The sequence below is a fragment of the Balaenoptera physalus genome (genome assembly GCF_965194825.1).
Source record: "Balaenoptera physalus genome assembly, chromosome: 19".
Taxonomy (NCBI): domain Eukaryota; kingdom Metazoa; phylum Chordata; class Mammalia; order Artiodactyla; family Balaenopteridae; genus Balaenoptera; species Balaenoptera physalus.
In genome coordinates, this window is record NC_138900.1 from 56909843 (window position 1) to 56930171 (window position 20329).

At 35.5% G+C, this 20329-nt stretch overlaps 1 protein-coding gene across 2 annotated transcripts in view; it reads left to right on the forward strand.

Moving 5' to 3' along the window:
* Nucleotides 1–20329, forward strand: part of CNTNAP4 (contactin associated protein family member 4) — a 256737-nt gene that overhangs the window by 212530 nt on the left and 23878 nt on the right. The window contains exons 16-17 of one of the 2 annotated variants that reach the window (XM_082438970.1): nt 9689–9859; nt 10570–10788. In XM_082438970.1, the coding sequence (XP_082295096.1) occupies nt 9689–9859; nt 10570–10788 (390 nt within the window). The remainder of the gene's footprint in view (nt 1–9688; nt 9860–10569; nt 10789–20329) is intronic. The other variant, XM_082438971.1, reaches the window with a different exon arrangement.

Sequence of the window (20329 nt, forward strand, 5' to 3'; positions counted from 1 at the left end):
GAGTGAGACCTACAGGTACCAGATAGGAGCTTGCTCCTAACTCCAGGTCTTTCTTTTCATTTTTTAAAATGTAGATGGGTATAAAATTTTGTGTTACTACTGCTATTATTGCTTAATGTCAGAAGTCATAGGTAACACCGTTAGGTGTTTTACCAAAAGCACAAAAGATATGAATGATAAAGTCCCCTTTAAAGTTGTGCTGCAGATATAAAACTTAGTAAATATTGTTGACCTTAAAGAATTTATTTATGAATATGGAAATAATTTTTTTGAAAAATACGTGAAAAGTAAACGGCAGAATTCAACATCCTACTTATGATAAAAACTAAGCAAACTACGAACTTAAAAAAACTTTCTCAGTGTTTCAAAAGGCATCTGTGAAAATCTGAAAATTTGACTATTTATCCTGAATAGTCACAGACTTAATGCTTCCTCTCTAAAATCAGGATCAAAACAAGGATGTCTGTTCTCACCTCTCCTATTCAGTATCATACTGTTGGTCCTAGCACATGTAGTATGTCAAGAAAAGGAATTCAAGTCATACAGATCAGCAAGGAAGAAATAAAATGTCTCTACTGATGACATGGTTTTCTAGGTAGAAAATTCTTAAGAATTTGTAAAAAAAAAAAGTGAGTTTAGCAAGATTACAAGATGCAAGGTCAATATGCAAAAAATAAATTATATCTCTATATGCTAATAATGAAAAACTTTAAATTGAAATTTTAAAAGTACCTTTTAGAGCAGCACCAAAAAAATGAAATAATTTGGTATAAATATAACAAAAACATATAACATTTATGAGAGATAATTAAAGAACTAAATAAAAATGTAATACTCATAGATTGAAAGATTTGATTTTGTTAAGATGTCAGTTTTCCCCAAATTGTTGTACAGATTTAATACACTCTCAATCAAAATCCAGCAGGCATTTTTTTTTTTTTTTTTTTTTTTTTGCAGAAATTGGCAAGCTTACTCTAAAATGTATAGGGGGAAGCAAAGAAACTAGATTAGCTAAAACATTTTGAATAATAAAAACAAAATTGGAGACTTAACTATCTGATTTTAAGGCTTGTTGCAAAACTACACAATTCAAATCAGTATACATTGATATCAAGATAGACAAATCAATTAATGGAGTAGAATAGATATATGTATACACATACATATACACATAAGGCAACTCAAGGGAGAAAGAATAGTCCCCTTCAAGGAACAGTGCTGGAACAATTAGAATCCATTTGCAAAAACAAAAACAATAAAAGAATTTCATCCCATACTTCAACCTGCATATAAAAATTAACTCAAATTAATCATAAACTTAAATGTAAACCCACAAACTATAAAACTTCTCTAAGGAAATATAGAAGAACATCATAGTGACCTTGGGTTAGGCACAGATTTCTTAGATGCAACATCGATAGCATGATCCATAAATTTTTTTAATGATAAATTGGGTTTCACCAAAATTAAAAACTGCTTTTAAAATGACATTGGGATTGACATATACACACTACTATAGATAAAATAGATAACTAATAAGAACCTACTGTGTAGCACAAGGAACTCTACTCAATATTCTGTAATGACCTACATGGGAAACAAATCTAAAAACGAGTGGATATATGTATATGTATAACTGATTAACTTTGCGACACAGCAGAAGCTAACACAACATTGTAAATCAACTATACTCCAATATAACTTAATTTTTAAAAAATGGAAAGAAGAACCACACATGGGGAGAAAATATTTGCAAAGCGCATATCTGATCAAGGCTAGTATCCAGGATATATGAAGAACTTTCTAACAGTGCAATTAAAACAAAATTCAGATTAAGAAATGAGCAAAAGATTTGCACATACATTTTGTCAGATAAAATATACAGATTCCAAATAAACACATAAAAAGATTTGCAACATCATTAGTCATTAGGGAAATGTACAATAATACCACAAGGAGATACCAATATATAACTATTAGAATGGCTGAAATTGTAAAAAAATAATAAAACAAAGAAACTGACTAGTAAAGATTTTAGTAACATGGGTATTCTCCAGGATACTCCTAGGATCTTACTGAATATGTTTCTGACTTTTACTAACTTTAGAGACAAAGGGTCAAAGGAAAGAATCACGGGAAAACATCTGGGTTTACAGTTAATAGATTATAACTAGGAGGGCTCGTACATATATTTTCCTTTCTGCTCACTCTCCTGGGAGCAGTGGGGCCATCTTCATTTTTGAGGTGCCATCAGAAGTCTTCTAGACCAGGGGTCCCCAACTCCCAGGACGCGGACTGATACTGGTCCGCAGCCTGTTGGGAACCAGGCCGCGCAGCAGGAGGTGAGCGGCAGGCGCGCCATTGAAGCTTCATCTGCCGCTCCCCATCGCTCCCCATCGCTTGCATTACCACCTGAACCGTCCCTCCCCCACACTGCCCATCCGTGGAAGAATTGTCTTTCACGAAACCAGTCCCTGGTGCCTAAAAGGTTGGGGACCGCTGTTCTAGACCAGTAATTCTTCAACTTCAGCATGCATTAAACATTATTGGAGAGCATGCCAATTGTAGTTGTGTTATCTTCAGAACTCTCCCCTCACACTAATGAGAAAGCGTAGTAGTATTGACCCCCAGGGTTAAATGTTTTTTTGTCATCAATCAGGAAGATACCTACACGGAACTTCCCCTATTTCTGTAGGTCCTGCAGCACAGAGAAAATTCATCCACCACTGATGGCATCTGGCTCCATTTCCTCTTCACTTGCTTTCTTTCCTTCATCTGCAACACACCCCCAATCCTTTTACTGAAACCATTCACACTCACATTCACACCCTTCCTTCATGAAGCCTTCCACAGGTCGCTAGAGGACTTTACCTACACTTTCAAAGAATGTTCAGTAAATTACGAAGATATACTTCTCATACTGGCTTTTAATTATTTCTGAACCTCTCAAGAGCAGGTCCATTGCTCATTTATTATTGTATTCCTGACACCTAGTACATTACCTGTTACATGAAAGATAATCAATAAATAGCAGCTTATGAAAGAATGAGAATGATCTCTCATACAGCTCGAGAAACCTATAGCTTGGAGTTACTCATGAGAGAACAGGAATAAGTTTTTTATTGTATAAGCAATTAAATGATATGCAAATATATACTTTTAATTAAAGGAGTTTATATTTTGAAAGACTTATTCTGATTTTTAAAAATCACAAAGTACAAAGGACGTTTAGTACCATCCTGAGCCATTTCTCATTCATGTACGTGGGCTTGAGGCAGTGAAAGTGCTTTCAAATAAGCACATGATTTTACTTAATACTTTTGATTTTTCACTCTTTTAATAAGACAGTGTCTTTATAAAACTGAAATACTATCTACTTCTTGAAGAAAGAAAAATATCTTATGACTTATTTTGCTTTTTGTTTTCTATTCTTTTGAAAAGATTTACATTACTAGCTAGTAACTGATATTCAAGAAACTTCCCAAATGTGGGGCAACAAACATTCTTTCTAACACTTTCAAAAGATTTCCATTTTTTTTGAGACTTGGAATCCTGATAATTCTCAGAACTACAATAATATTCTTTTGTGACAAGATTCTACATGTATATATCTCTATTCATTGTTTTAAATATTAAATATTAATGACAATTGATATGAAGTCATTCTAAAATTTTAAGATATACAGAAATGTCAAAGAAAAGACTACAGTAATCACCAAGAGTCACACAACTCAGAAATAATGATTTATACCAGTGAGCATTATTCCAGACATTTCTAAATATTGCTAGTGCAGGGTTTCCCAACCTCGGCACTCTTGGGCTGAGTAATTCCTTGTGATGGTCGGGGGCCGTCCTGTGCATTGTAGGGCATTTAGCAGTATCCCTGGCCCCTACCTGCTAGGTGCCAGTAGTACCCTCCCCAGTTGTGACAACCAAATATGTCTCCAGAAATTGCCAGATGTTCCCTGGGGTGCAAAATAGCCCCAGATTGAGAAGCACTGTTCTAGACAGAAGAATAGAAAAAGAGATTTAGAAATAAATTTGCAAAACTTTATTAACTGAAGTTGACAGAGAAAGAAGAAACAAATTGAAGCTGTAGGGATTGCTTTATATTATTTATATATCTAATAAATATATATTCAACTTGTATGATCTTGCTAAACTTAAAAAAATTATAAAAATTTTAAAGGTTATAGAGTCACTTGGTTTTATATTCAAGTTGTTTTAAATTTTAGATAGCATTGATCTATTCTGAAAAATGGGAAAATTAGCACTCACCTGTCCCTTCCTCATCTTTTTCTCCCCCAACGTCCCAATTTTTGTTAGTTATGCCATTATTTGTATGGTTGTTTATTTTTGAATGCTAACCACAGGTCCTATCATCAGAGCCTCTCTATTCCTGAATGATTTTTTTTTAAATTTATTCTTGGATTGCATTGTCAGGTAATTGATATTTTCTGTGGTTTTTTTTTTTTTTCCTCCAGAAAGACCCATGATTGTTGCTATTTCCTGAGTTGGCAAATGCTTGAGAGTATTTGTTGGCTCAGAACTCTAAGACAAAGTTGGCTGGTTTAACCTTATGTTATATTTTGGTAACAGCTTTTTTGAGATATAGTTCATGTGCCCTATGATGCACCTATTTAAAGTATACAATCTAATGGTATTTTAGTATATTTAATCATTTTAGCATATTACACAGAGGTGTCCAACCATCGCCACAATCAATTTTAGAACATTTTCCTACCCCATAAAGAAACTTGTACCCATTAGCAGACATTCCCCATTTTCCTCTCACCCCACCCCAACCCTAGTCAACCGTGGATCTACTTTTTATCTCTGCAGACTTGCCTATTCTGGACATTTCATATAGATGAAAACAGAGTTTGTGATCTCTGTGACTGGCTTCTTTCACTTAGCCTGCACTTTGCTAAGGATTATCCATGTTGCATCTCGTATCAAATATTCATTATTTTAGGACCAAATAATGTTCCATTGTATGGATACATCACATTTTGTTCATCCATTTATCAGTTGTTGGCCATTTGGGTTGGTTCCACTTTTTGCCTGTTATGAATAATGCTGCTATGAACATCTGTGTATAGGTGTGTTTTTCTGGACATGTATATTTCCACTCTTAGGAGTATACATCTAGGAGTGGAACTTCTGGACCAAAAGGTAACCCTATGATTAACCTTTTTAGAAACTGGTATAGTATTTTTGAATCACACTTTGTGACTTTTCACCACTTTGTACATAATATTCTACTCTACCTGTACTAAGAGATGCAGTCAACTTTGTCTTTTATAGCTTTTCTAGGTATCTTTTGATGGACTATATTTCATTATGAAGGAATGCTTTATTTTTATTTTTCCCCAAAAGAGTTTGTATGTGCTTTATTCTCAGAATTCTTTCAAATTTGATAAGGTCTACCTGTTACCTTAATGCTTAAAAAAAAAGTTAGGCTGGCAACATTTTCTTTCAGAAATCTGTGGACAGTGCTCCTGTATCTTCTAGTTTTTAATGTTGCTGTGGGAAGTTCTGAGGCCAAACTGACTTTTCCAGCTTGAGGTGATTTGCTTTTTCTGACAGAATAATTTAAGGAATAGTTATCCTTATAGGTCAGTACTTAACAAGGATGCATCTCAGTCTTGTGCGCTGGTATTAATTTTTCCTGAAATAGGCTGTGATGTGGTAAAATGGATACCTGCATTTTATAATCGGTTTAAAGAATTGTAAGCATGATCTAAATTTCTGCTCTCAATTTGTTAATCTGGACAAGGTAGTATTTTTAACTCTTTGGCATTTGAATTTTTCAGCCAATTTTATGAAATGTATTTCTTCTCAGTTAATTCATTGTGTTGAAATTTTATGTCTAACCAAGGCACCCTCAAAACCTACATGGTTAGAAAAGATTGTTCTAAGTTACTTTTTCTTAGACTTGTCACTGAAATTAGTTTCTTCATTTTGCCTGCATCGACTTGTTCAGCTGTCTGAGAAATCACAGCTGCCCAGAATGCATTAAATAATCAAAAGTGCATGTAGGCAATAAATAACTTTGCAGAAGTTGTATTCTTAGACTGGAAAACAATATTGACTAGTGATTTGGTTAATTTCTCTTGCATTGACAGAGTTCTATTCCATTTGGCAGACTACATATAAACCATTAAAAAGAATGAGGATCAATTCCATTTTAACAGATAATCATATAATTTTGCAAGCTCCACTATATCTGATAACCTTCACCATTAATAAATTCTTTTTATGTTAATTCTTATGTTTCTTTTTTTCTTTCCTTGGGTTTCCTTTATTTAATTTTCTTAAAGTTTCTCCACCCTTTTAACCCCCTCCTCTTCTTGCTTTTCCTCTTTCTTCTCTCTCTGCGGTCTCCCCTCTTTACCTTCCTCTTTCTACATGTTTACCAAAGAATTTGAGTATATGTATGAGATACATATGATACAACCAAACTGGGAGTGATTACTCTAAGCTTTCTATTCATAACATTGTGTAACCATTACTGTAATCAATTTAGAACATTTTCATTACCCTAAAAAGAACTCTTCACCTCTTAGCCCTTGTCATCTTTCAATCCTTCCATCTTCCCAGCCAACTAGTCTACTTTCTGTCTCTATAAATCTGTTACTTTTAAAAGGAGAATCATTATCATTAATAAATGATATAAATAAAAGTTTAGCAAAACAGGTATTTTAAAAATTACTTGTAATCTTAATATTCTACTAAGTTAATTTTCCTCTACGGGCTCTTTTTTACTTTATGTATGGAATTAAATACTTAGTACATCTTCCTTTTCTATGTAAAAAACCATATGGATCCCGTTATTCATTACAATTTCTTTTGAATTCTGGAAAGTTAATAAGTAAGTGGCATCCCTGACGGAATCTTTCCAAATCTCTACTACCCTATATTGAATGCAATTGAGAATATATTAATTATTAATTACTTTTATTAATTATTAGTAATAATTACTTAGAATAATGCATCATGGTTTTTTTAACATATATATATATGGCTATTCTTCTTCAGATTCTTTTCGCATATAGGTTATTACAGAATACTGAGTAGAGTTTCCTGTGCTATACAGTAGGTCCTTGTTGATTATCTGTTTTATATATAGTAGTGTGTATATGTTAATCCCAAACTCCTAATTTATCCTCCCCCGCCCCACATTTCTCCTTTGGTAACCATAAGTTTGTTTGCTATTTCTGTGAGTCTGTTTCTATTTTGTAAATAAGTTCATTTGTATCATTTGTTAGATTCCACATGTAAGTGATATCATATGATATTTGTCTTTCTCTGTCTGACTTACTTCACTTCGTGTGATAATCTCAGGGTCCATCCATGTTGCTGCAAATGGCATTTTGTTGGGATGATAAAGAGCGTTCATATAGTAAGTGGTTGCATTCTGGTCTTCTCCAGGTGTAGCTTAGGGATTTTTAATCCACCCCAGCCATGAAATCCTCTCTTTAAAAGACCTGCCGCTTCTGGCTGGTGTCTGCCTGCTGGGCTCTGCTCGGCTTCCTCTTTCTTGCCCCTCCTTTCTCAGAGGCAGACCAGATCCTCCTGGGTGCTTCCTGGCACAGTCTGTAAAGAGCTGAGCTATCATTTGGAAATATTGGCCTTTCTTGTCTTTATAGTTGTTGTGAATTAGCAGCAATTTCTTAATTCAATAAAGTGTTCTTACTTCATTTTTTACCTATTGTGAGTCTGTAAAATAAGGTTTGCTAACTAGATAAATGTGGTACTATGTGTGTGTGAGTGTTTAAACTACCTAAGGTAATAAATTGTTTTCATTACTGTAGAAGCATTCATTGTAAAAATAGCAGCAATTCAAAGAATTGTTCCTCTGTTTCAGCCAGTTCCCTGAAGCCCTCTGTATGATGCTTTATTGGGTTAGTTGTGATATAAAAATGAAAAAAATGGGATATTATGTTCTTATAGTAATAATATCTAATTTAGACCTTTAAGTAATTCTGAGTGTTCCTCTTAGTAATCACTCCAAATGAGCAAGGTTTAATAAAATTCCATAATTTAAAGTTACAGCTTTATTTTTAATGTTCATACATTTCAACAGAAAAGCATTTAATTCCTTCTAAAAATAGGTCAGGTAAAAACTTTTAAGAACACTAATGTGTTATTACCCCTGGCTTGATATTTTGCTTTTCTTGCTGTCTTTCGTAGAGAGCAAAATGTCTAGGCACAGAAATAGCTGCAAAATGGAAATAAGGGCAAAGTTTGACATACTCAGAAAATATACAGTTTCATTTGGCTGTAGAAAAAAAAAAAAAAAAAGCCCTCTAAGTATATTCTCAGCTGAATAAACTCAGCTCTAAAATTGTCCACATATGAGCTGAGGATTGACTTTTGAATCAGGTCCATAGGAAATACAGGAGAAAATACAATAGATATAAGTAAACCCTGTTTGTTTGGATCCAGAATTTATAGAAAATAAATTATAATCTAAGGAACAAATAGAAGCCAAGTCAAGTTCGTGACTTTTAACTTAACGAGGTATCCGTTCTCTGCTAACGTAACAAAACGTTGTTTTGAAATTCCTGTGTTCTTACTTCAGAGGATCAATACATCTTTCTTCCAGGAAGGTAATTTAGTAGAATTTCATTCAGTGTTGTGAGTACATATGATGGCAGTTGCTTAAAACTGAAGATGTTTATTTATTTTTGATGTGTCGACAACTTGCTGGTGGCAGCGGCAATGCGTAGTTCATTTCTCCAATAATGCTTCTCATCAACCACACGTATCCAGTTGGATTTCACTTCCATCACTTCATGACACTGCATGTGTATTTTCTTTTCCATGCTTTGTTTTTATAAGACCGAGAATATTTTTTTCAAAAGAAAACTTGTGGAAACTTGTAGATGTAACCAAAAAAATGAATGGGAAGGTGAAAATAAGAAGTTGTATTTGGACAGAAATTATAATTTACTTTATAGTCCACATAATTTTTGCAGATGTCTTACTTTATACTACAATTTTTAAACATTTGCTCCTTATTTTGAGCATTTAAACAAATTTTGAGAACCCTTTTCCTACTTCACTGTTACAAGCAAAATAAAAGATAGTTTTGAATGAAAAGAGCATTTTCATGAGAATATCAGCATAGCACAGAGTAAGTAGTGTCTTGATCTTTAATTAGATGAGAATATTTTGACTGCCAATCTCAGTTTAGAAAATCACAAAGCCCATTAATGAAAACAGTTAGTTGGGGGTGTAACTCTGTAAGGTATGTTAGAAGTATTAGAACAAAAAACACTTTGAGCTTCTGTAGAGTTTTTGTTATTCAAAGTAATGTAGGTGTTTAAATTTTCAAGTTATAAAAAAAATGTCTATTAATGTTTGGCAGATCTTATCATAATGCTTTGGTATTTAGGCTGCAGGTTATTTTTCTTATATGAAATATAACTTTCAGACTGTTACTGCAGTGATCTTTCCTCTCCTATGTTGGAAGGAATCCACAATTTCAACCTTGTAAAATCTCCAATCATGTTTTCATGTCTTGTATACTGTATAATTAACAGACAAAAGAAAAGCATGTTTGTATAAATTAGCAATATTTTAAGAGTAAAACTGCAAAAAAAAAATAGAAAATATAGTTATGTCATTTATTTTATGAATTTGTTTTCCTTTTTTATCTTTCCCTTTCCAAAAAAAACAGGGTTATTTTGGAATTCAGCTTCCTTCAATACTGAGGCTTCATACCTTCATTTTCCTACTTTCCACGGAGAACTTAGTGCAGATGTATCTTTCTTTTTTAAGACAACAGCTTCATCTGGGGTATTTTTAGAGAACCTGGGGATTACTGATTTTATACGGATAGAGCTACGCTGTAAGTCTTCTTTTCCTTAGAAGTCTTTGGGATTCTATTTAGGAGTAAATTCTTTAACTAATTTTTAAAGTACTATGTTTCTACTTTATCAGCTGAATCTTTTCATTGTGTCCTTTTGAAAAAAACTATGATATTAAGATAGAGTTTTTGCAAGAAAATTATTTGATATTTAACATATATAATAATTTGGGGAAATTACTAGTCTTCTCTAGAACCAACTTAAGTCTTTTAAATTCAAAAAATTAAAAATTTTTAAAAATCCAAATTCTCAGTTAATTTCAAAATTACTTAATTAAATCAACCAGCTGTATTGTTTTGATATCCTCCTAGACTACTATTAGTATTTTGATATGAAATGCATATTGCATGCTTTTGAAATTAAATAAACTTTGAATCACTGTCAAAATTATTTTTATATAAAATGCCAGATGCTATTTAGTTTTCTTGCCCTGGCTAAATAGCTTTCATTTTTATCACCATGAAAAATTAACTCTGGTGATGAATTTCTTAGAATCCATTTTTTCCCCAAAATACAAATGTATTTTACTGTCTCATTCCACATCTATTCTGTGCCGACATCAATGGTTCCTTCCATAGAGATCAAACCATTGTCTTCATGTTTAGTGACCGTTGATGCTATGGTGCTATTCCTGAGTGTATTGACCACCACGGGGACTAACGTGAACAATCTTCATGTCTGACATTTCCAGCTCCTGCAGTCGTGGCGTTTTCATTCGATGTGGGGAATGGGCCTTTTGAAATCTCGGTGCAGTCACCCACTCACTTCAGCGACAACCAGTGGCACCACGTTAGGGTTGAGAGGAACACGAAAGAGGCATCCGTTCAAGTGGATCAGCTCTCACCAAGGACGCAGCCTGCTCCGGCTGATGGGCATGTCCTCCTACAGCTCAACAGTCAGCTCTTTGTGGGTAAGTCCTGCTTTTAGGCAGTTTGTCTTTAATTGCATGGCGTAAGTGCAGAGATGGGCCAAAATAAAATAACACCAACTATAAGATAACGGTAACACCACCACCAAATCACCGTTTATTGAGAACCTATGTTCCAGGCTGCGCCAGGTGTTTTATTACTTCCTCGTAACCAACCTGTGAAATGGGTATTATCCCTGTTTAACAGACGAGGTAACTGAGTTTCAGGGAGCTGAAATGACTTGTCTTCAGAAATCCACCTAATAAATGAAATTCAAATTTGTGTTTGACTAATTCCTAAACCTGCATTCTTTTATTCCATTCCCATTTTATTGAGATATAATTGACATACAGCACTGTATAAATTTAACATAAACATTCTTATTATTAGATTATGTGACTTGTTTCAGTTTTTCTTTAATATTAATATCTTTAATATAATATTGGAAATGTTTACCTCTTCTCCCCAGGAAGTGGAAGAACCCTCCTTGTAAATCCAGCTGATGCCAACCAGTGACCCCTGTGTAAAACAGGCCAATAGCAGGGCAAAAAAAAAAAAAAAAAAAAGCATGAGCAAAGTGTGTAGGATTGACCAGTTTCACCAGTTCTTCTGGCGTCCCTTATGTTCCCTGTTTTTCTCATGTCTTGTGACCACCTACTTCATATTTATATCCAAACGTTGTTCCTTTATTTTCTAAATACATTCACTTGTTATTTTAGAGACTTGATAGCAGAATCCTCCTGGGTGTGTTTGTTTTATTTTACATCTCTGCTAATTACTTAACAGAACTTATTGACCATGAAGTTCAAAGAATTATGTCTTGATCACTTTTCATACATTTTAGTGTAAATGAGGACACAGCAACGCTGTCAAGCAGGATAAATTGTAAATTATCAGAAATTATATTTCAAGCACTTGTAAGAGTTATGTTTTAGGACAGAATTCTCATCAGGTCCCCATTACATCTTCTCTTGCTTAACTGCCTTGTTTTATTCTCTCTCACTGCGAAGGATGAAACTTATTTAAGGGTATGGAAATCATGAAGAAACCATGAAAAGAAATACATAACTTTTCTTTTAATAACATGCTAGGAGCTCAGTCAGGAAATTGACACAGATATTTCTTGAGTTACAAAAAATAAGAGATGGCCACAACAAAAGGTATGGCAATTTCAAATCTGTCAGGATCTAGGAAATTGCCTTACTATTCTTAGAAATTGAGAAGGCTGAAACAGTCCTCGAATTTTTCAGTGAAATCTGCTGCAGTTTGCCTGTGCATGACCTTTCATTCTTCGTATGAATTTTAACTTCATAGAAATGGAGTCACTATATATTGTGTCTGATGGGAATTCTAGCCTTATTTGGTTTCGGGTAGTTGTAATGAATAGAAGTACTATTATGACACACAACTGTGTGTTCGAACAGACTTGAGTCTTTTGCCATCAGTCATGTGTTATAATTTTAATAAGATCTAAGAGATTTCATCTTTATGGAGGCAGTTGATTAGGCTTTTGACATTCCTACATGTGTTAAATTCAAGGATGATTGTGTTACTTGAAAGTTTTAAAAACTGAAATCTATCTTATGTTTAAGTCAAAGTTGTTGAAAATTAAAAAGGAAAGGCAGAAAGAAAGATCTCTGAAAAAAAGGTTACATCTATTAATAAAAATCTCTTTATACAGTGCCCTCCTTCCTACTCATAGGTAACTGAGTAAATTGAAGTGGTTAATGTGATAATATTAAAGACGGACTCATGTTAAAAAAAAAAAAAGGCTTGCAGCCTTAGGTAGAGGCACATTTTTGGCTGTCAAGAGGCCACATAAGGGTCTGTTTTCATCTTCACCTCTACTGCAAGAGTGAACCACTCTTAGGAAAGGGCCCCAACCAAGCTAATAGAATAATACATACAAGACAAAATAGTAATTTGTCAATTTACAACATTACTGTCAAACAAATCAACATTTTTTTAAATTTCTAGATGAAAATACCTTTCCCCTGTAGGAAGATTCAATAGAATTTAAATTATAATTAAAAGATTATACTGAATTAGCACAAAGTGGGTGAAAAGAAGTAAAAAACTAGTAATAATTACAGCTAGTTTAATGTAGCACTACCGAGACCAAAAGTAGTTCTCGGCCTTCGTAAGAGTATGTTTCAGTGGAAGAGACAAGAGGCAGCCAATAAAAGAGTAAAAACTAAGACAGAATAAAAAAACAATATGTATATAAATATATATAAAAACAATTTACATATACACAGGCATGCATACACACATATGTCTGTATGTGTGTGTGTGTGTGTATATAAAGTTTCAGATAATGATAAATACAATAAAGTAAAAAGTAAAGTAAGGTGTCAGGCAACAGTTTGGTTTGGGGGGCTTCTATGTCAAGTAGGGTGTTCATGGAAGTCCTCTCTGAGGACCTTACATTGGAACAGAGGCAAGATGAAGCAGAAGAGGGAACCCTGGGAATATCCGAAGGAAGAGAGTTCCAGGCGGTGGGAATGAGCTTCTCGGGAGTTAAGGAGTAAGTCGTGGTGGCTGAGGAGAGAATTGGTGTGAGAGGAGGATGGTGCAAAGGCCATGGTGAGGAATTTGGATTTCGTTCTAAAGGATCAGACGAGTGGCATGGTCTAATTTACGTTTTCCACGTTCTCTCTTACTGCTGTGAGGAAAATGGATGGAAGGAAAGGGTAGAATCAGGCCACAGCATTAGTCCCCATGAGAGATCGTGGTGGCACGGGCTAAAGGGGAAATGGTGATAAAGAGAGTTGGGACATATTTTACATGGAGATGCACAGCACTTGCTAGTGAGTCGGTTATCGCTGTTAGTGTTTCACTATTTTTACTCCTGCTAATATCCTTCGGCAAGGATACTTGCGTTACTCACATCATTTCTCAGTCTTTAATTTCACCTGAAGTTAACTTTTCTTGTTTTCTTCCTTAATCCTAACTTGTAGCATGATTAAAGCTGTTCCCCGGTCCCACATATACAATACAGACCACACTTGTGCCAGGCTGGAAAAGACCCTGCTTATTCCTCATAGTCCAGAGAAAATATCCCCCCTCCTTCAATGAGGTTCCACCCGCCCCATAATCACACTCTCACCAGGAAACCTGGCTGCTTTGTTCGTATGTTCTGTGCCAGCGTGTCAGATGTAGAAGGACATTCTCTTCGAAACTGTTTCCCCGTGTATTAATACCTTCAAATTGTTGGACTTAAGTCTGCTCTCAGAGCCAGTGATCCTTGGGTGACTGGCTCTGCTTTAAGCCAATATAATTGATTTTCTGGTTAAAATTTTAAAGGGCAATTTCATTTCCCTTACTTACAGGTTCAAGAGTTTAATTTGTAGCTCACCCATGCATATTAAAAAATAATTATGACTAATCAGTATTTTCAACCGTGCATAACGACTGTCATTTGTATTTGGGTATCAGGACAAATGAATGAGATAGATATAATTGCAAAGAGTAAGTCTACAGTTTTCAGCATCACTTTCTTTTCCCTAATAAAAATGTTTAAATTCAGACACATGATGATGATGATGATGTTTTAAATGTTGTGGAAACACAGTTTTTATAAATACAGGGCAAAACTGAAAGATCAAGTTAGTATCAGTCTGTCAAAGTTAGATTATGTTATTACCCCAGCATTTAGCAGCTTTTACCAAAAATTCACCTTCTTGTTTGTAAACAAATATAGCACAAAACATTAAACCTGTTGTGGAATATTTCAAATACTAAATGAAGTTATTTTATAGCACTACAAATATGAAACAGTAGAAACTTCGATAATGTAGATATTTGTTTGTTTGAGATACTATCTTTAACACTTTTACCTACAAGTAGAACGTTACAGATATTTGAATATATGTTAATTTTGAATTAAATTATTTTCTCAAGCTCCCTGTGCTACCATAGCCAGGCCCATGTTGATGATATTTGTCGATGTTACTTTTTTTTGAGATTAGAGTTTTTGGCAGTCTCTCAGAAGTGACTGCTGCAATAGGATAACATGAAAGAATCCAATGTATTTTCTCCATTGCTTGCTTCACTCTCTCCCCTAAAGACCAATCATAAAGTGTGTTCACATCTCAGAGTGAAACTCTGAGGCAAGACTAATGCTTTAACTTCTGAGCAAAATCAGTAAAAATAAATAGAAAGCATGACTAAAAACGTGATTCAGCTGGGCAACAACTATTGGCAACTGAAACAGGAATAAGGAAATGATAGGTAGTTTTGGAGATTCAACTAGTGTTAGCCTACACCACAGAATTATAACAGAAAGACTTTAACAATCCCTGCAGTTCCCAATATTGGCACAACTATCTTCAACTAATCTAAACTGTAGGACGGCATGCGAAGTGAAGGAGTAATAAAGTAATGAACAAAAATCCTTGTATGAAAATGTTAACATTAATGTAGTGTGATAGTCAGATGAGAAACAATAACAACGATGCAATGAACATCTTCCCTTCCCCCAAATAATCTCAACCATTACATTGCTTTTCGGTGTAAAAATGATGATTCCCCTCCTATTTGTAGCCCATCTTTCTCTATTCTTGTTCTAAATTATGGCACTGGGTCTTTACCGACCTTTTCACGTTCTCTCACTTTGTCCTTTTTTGTATGTGTGTGGTTTATGACATATCTTAGTTAACTAGTCCTATTCAGAGGTGCTATTCCCTACCTTAAAAAAGAAGTTTAGCAACATGATGCTGATTGGTGTAATTAACACATGCCCTTGACGTTGTAAACACTGAGGACTCAATGTTGAGAGTCACTGCTGTGATTTTACACCCACAGACATGCTCCAACCACGGAAATGAGGCAGAGAAAAGAATCAGTCATTTTTTTAAGCTGAATTGTGACAGTGGTCACTTTCTGTTTTGGCTTATAAACTCAGCATTTTTCTTAGAAGCATCTTAAATTAGCCTTGAATTGATTTTCATTCAACCAGCTCTAAAATTTTTGTTTGCAGCCTAAATTTTTCACTGGCAGGTTTTTAAATGGGGCAAACTTCATTTCGATACTTTGGGACCAGGGCCCGAAGGAGAAGTAGGGACTTCTGATGTACACTCATGAGTCGTTTGCATTGCATTTGAACTGCATCAAATCTACAAATATTTATTAAGTATCAAGAGCAAACAATCTCTAAATGCCATACTCAAAGGTTAATGCTGAACTCTAAGCATATTGAAGCTCTGAAAGCTGGTTTTCAACCTAGTCATACACTCATATGGCCTGGGGAGCTTTTGGGACCCTGGCAGTACCAGTACAAAGATATTTATTTACTGTTGATGGGCATTTGTGTACTTTCAAAGTTGCATATTACAAACACATCGTTGTGCTGGTCTTTTGGTGAACATATGCTTGTATATCTGTGGGGTGTGTACGTGGGGTGGAGTTACTGGGTCACAGGAATGAGCGTATGCCAAGCATCAGGAGACTCTACCAAATCTCTGTTGGCCATTTGGGCAGCAGCCTTTATGAAGTGGCTGTTCAGATCTCTTGCCCATTTTCTACAGGGCTGTCCTCTTTTAAAAACAAATTGTAGAATTCTTTATATATTTTGGATGAGTCCTTTTCAGATAAATTCACTACAGATATTTTCCTTTCTCTCTGTGGATTGCATTTTCACATTTGTTAATGGTATCTTTTGATGAGCAGAAGTTCTTAATTATAATATATTCTAGATTTTTGTCTTTTTGCTTTCGGTTTGTTTTTGATAGACTAAAATATAGTTACAGGAAGAGAATACCAAAAACTTTATGTTTGCAAAATTTTTATTACAGACTAATTTTCTTTTGTAGTCGTAAATATGTTCCCTCGTTACCAAAGTGCAGTGCAATAAAAGTCACATTTCTCTTTAATGTAATCATATCATTTATTTCAATTATTTTCTTCTCCCCTCCTTGAGATGTCTTTTTCATGATCAGCCAAAGAAGCTCCCGGTGTACTTTTCTGTGTCTAGCGAGCAAATCTGAGTGACTGTTGACTAAAATCAGAATTCAGATGGGATCTCTTGAAATCGGAGAATATGACTAATACCACCAACATTCATTTCTTTGGAATAGACCTTAGTACGGTCAAACCAGACATTGCTGTGGCCTTAAGTCTGAGTAGACCCATTTTTCCCTGCTGCCACTACCACTGGGACGTGTGCGCACCACTGACTCTGGTTCAGGGAAAAGTGACTGAACTTTCTGCCTGTGACACGGTTGCTTACACCACCTGCCTCTTTCAACCATGATCGTTCTTTAAACGTGAGGGAGAACAGTCCTCCTCTTCCCAGCCCGCCCAGGGCTTTGCTCAGTGAGGAACATTCCATGGCAAAATTATAGCTGGGCTTCCAGTCTCACAGCTTTCTACACTAACTGATACCATCATTGCTGCAGGGCTGCGTCTTCCCCAGACCTAGGGGATGGCTGGGAAGGACGGGACTGAAGGTCCAACGCGTGATGTACAGAGGACCACTCTTCCCGTCAGTCCGCTGACTTGGTCCTGGCCCAGCCCTCATGCCCCAGTCACTTCCCTGTCCCCAGGTGACCCATGATCGGGGCCTTCCCTGCCTTTCTCTGCACAGCACCCTGGTCACAGAGAACCCTTGTACTCTGACAAGCTTCTGTAACTTTGGCTTTTAAAGAGAAGTGTGGGGATCTTGATTTCTTTTTTCCTCTAAGGCCCCTGGGCAAATTACACAGTTGTTCCCAGTTAATCCTCAATAATATTCAAGCACAGCACATAAATAATTTGCCATTAAAAAATGAAAGGTCTTCCTGCCACAAAAGTAGTAGAAAATTGGCATAGGAAAGAGCCAGCTTGTACTCTGTGACAATAGCATCTGTCACTTAGTCTAACTTCCTGAGAGTGTGGAATGTGATAAAGGGATTGGGCTCAGTCTCTACTCAGCACCTTGCGCACTTATCTAGGTGCAGTATCCCAATACTGTTATGTAAGGGAACAGATTCAGTTATATTCATCCACATAGAAACGTTGGGTATTTGTTTCACAGAATACTCAGTGTTTGTGAAGTTACGGAATCCATTATATCTGATACAATATGGCAGATAAATTGATAGAAAATTAATTGGAAGGCAGTTCCAAACACAATAACTCAGCAGAAACATCCAGAATCAATTAATCAAACTGCAACTCATTTTAATTGGACATACTCTAACCTGGAAAAGTCATTGGAATCTTTAATTAAGCTTTCAAGCCCAATCCTATTTACATTAGTCGTGTTTTCCTGAACAGTTACATCTTAAAATAAAAGGTTATTAACTTGAAACCTAATGGTAAAGTAAGAATCTTCAGTATATGTGTGCTGCAAATGTTTATATCTAATTAGACATTACATTTTCTTGGTAATTTAAAAATGTAGCTTAAAACTGTTTGATTAGGCAAGCATTAACTCTTTAAAAGTACAGCATTAAGTCCTGTTTACAAAACTGTGTTGATTTTCGTCTCACTATTACGAATGCTATTTAGGCATATATTTCACATGTATACACGTGTATTTTCACCTGTTAATATCCCCATCCTCTGACCTTCCTCTCCACGGGGTATCTATTTCTGCCACTGACATCATGTTGTGCTCACGTCTCTCTGTCTAAATCCATTACTAGACTGTGAGATCTCTGAGACCACGATTTGTTGCGTATAACTCTGTACCTCCAAAGTCAGACAGTGTCCAGGAAAGAGCTGCTAAGTGAAGCTTGCAGAACTGAAATGCCATTCAAACCAAAAGTGATCTGAGGAGAAGAAAATGGAAGTTTTCTTCTTTGACCATATTCTTATGTGGAGAGGAAAGGGGCGTCCTTGTAGCAAAAGGCCAACTGTACATTTTAGTCTTAACTCTGCCTCTGACTAAATGTGTTTATTCTAAAATTTCTCAGCTATGCCCATGGGCTAGTCCCTGGACTTTTTTATGCCTCTAGCTCCTCATCCATCTGAAATAAAACAGCAGAAAACAAACAAGAATGAATGAATTGGAACCAATGAAAATGGATTATTCAGTTGTTGGACTCTGGGTTATTTAGTTATTATTATGTCACTGGTAGACTGAGACAAACCCCTAAATCAGAGAGACTATAGATGTTTCAGAGTGACAAATGCATAACAGGCCATGATTTAATGTTACTGTGTACTATAAACTCTACACTGTGATTTAAAATACTGTAACATGAAGCCAGTGAAATACACCAGGAATACACCTCTAATCCAGATTTCACAGCATTTGGCCCTCCTCCAAAGAGTGCCTGGGCCAAAGCTAAAACCAAGGCTGCAGGCTGCCTTACTTTCCCAGGAAAGAAAACTCCAGCAAGGATGCTGAAAGAATCTCTGTCACAAACTTGACCGAGCCCTAGACATTCTTACTGAGTTGAGTTAGCAGCAGCTTTGAAGTGGAAGGAAGAGAAAAGATGTCCTCAAGGTAAGGGGAGAAGAGAGACTTCAAGGATGGCAGGAGATTGAGTAAATGTAGGCGGGAATGAAACAATTGTGTCAGCAATTCTGAAACTCTGGGATAAAAGCAACTCCTCTCTTCCTTGCCCACATAAACTGGAATTGTAAGATGTCTGGCTCCATACCATACTTCATCTGGATTTATAAATAGAAAATATGACCCACACCCTTAAAACTTTCATATTCTTCATTGAAAAGGCACAAATTATGTCAACTGAAGCCATTTGAATACAGATATTTAAATACAGTCATTTGAAATATATGACTAAATAGCATTAGTACCATGAGTTCAAAATTCTCAGAAATTCTTTTATTGTCCTCTTCATGGTGTTTCATTATCCAAAAACATAGAATTAATTTATTCAGAAATAGTCATTGAGTTCTATCGACAATCTAAGTCCCAGGGACCCAAACATCCCTGTGAGGAAAGGCTGTACCTCTCTTCAACTTTTGAAGCACCAAGCTCCCATCTCCTACTCCTAAGGTACAATCGGTTTAGTGAATGAGTGTGTTAATTATTTATTAACAGTAAATTAATTGAGAATTAATAGTTATGATCAATATTAATTGATAATTAGTTATAATTATACATAGTTATTGCACAGCTGTTATGTGTCAGGCACTGTTCTTCGTTCTAGGGATATAGTGTGATTGAAACAGCCCTTATTGAATGTGTATTTTGATGGAGATACACTGATAATATACAAGGAAAATTGTACAAAGTAAAGCTTGCTAGATGATGATAAAGACTTACTTATTTAGGGTCTTTCTGGCCAAATTTTGGTTCTGAAATACAAAAAAATAACAGAAAACCTGTTTAATCTGAGAATAGGAGACCTTAGGTAAATGAGGCTAGATTAGGAACTAGCTAAATGAAGTGGAGGGGGGGGGTGGGTAGGGCGAGTTAACACGTTCTGGGAAGAGAGAACAGGTACAGAGCAGGTATAGGATCCTGGAGGTGAGGCAGCATCATCTGTTCAAAGATGAAGCTCCTTTTCAGAGGCCCCAAGACCACCTCATTGTCTCTGGGTAAATCGCCCAGATTATTTAGATTAGGACACTATTTTCCTACTTCAA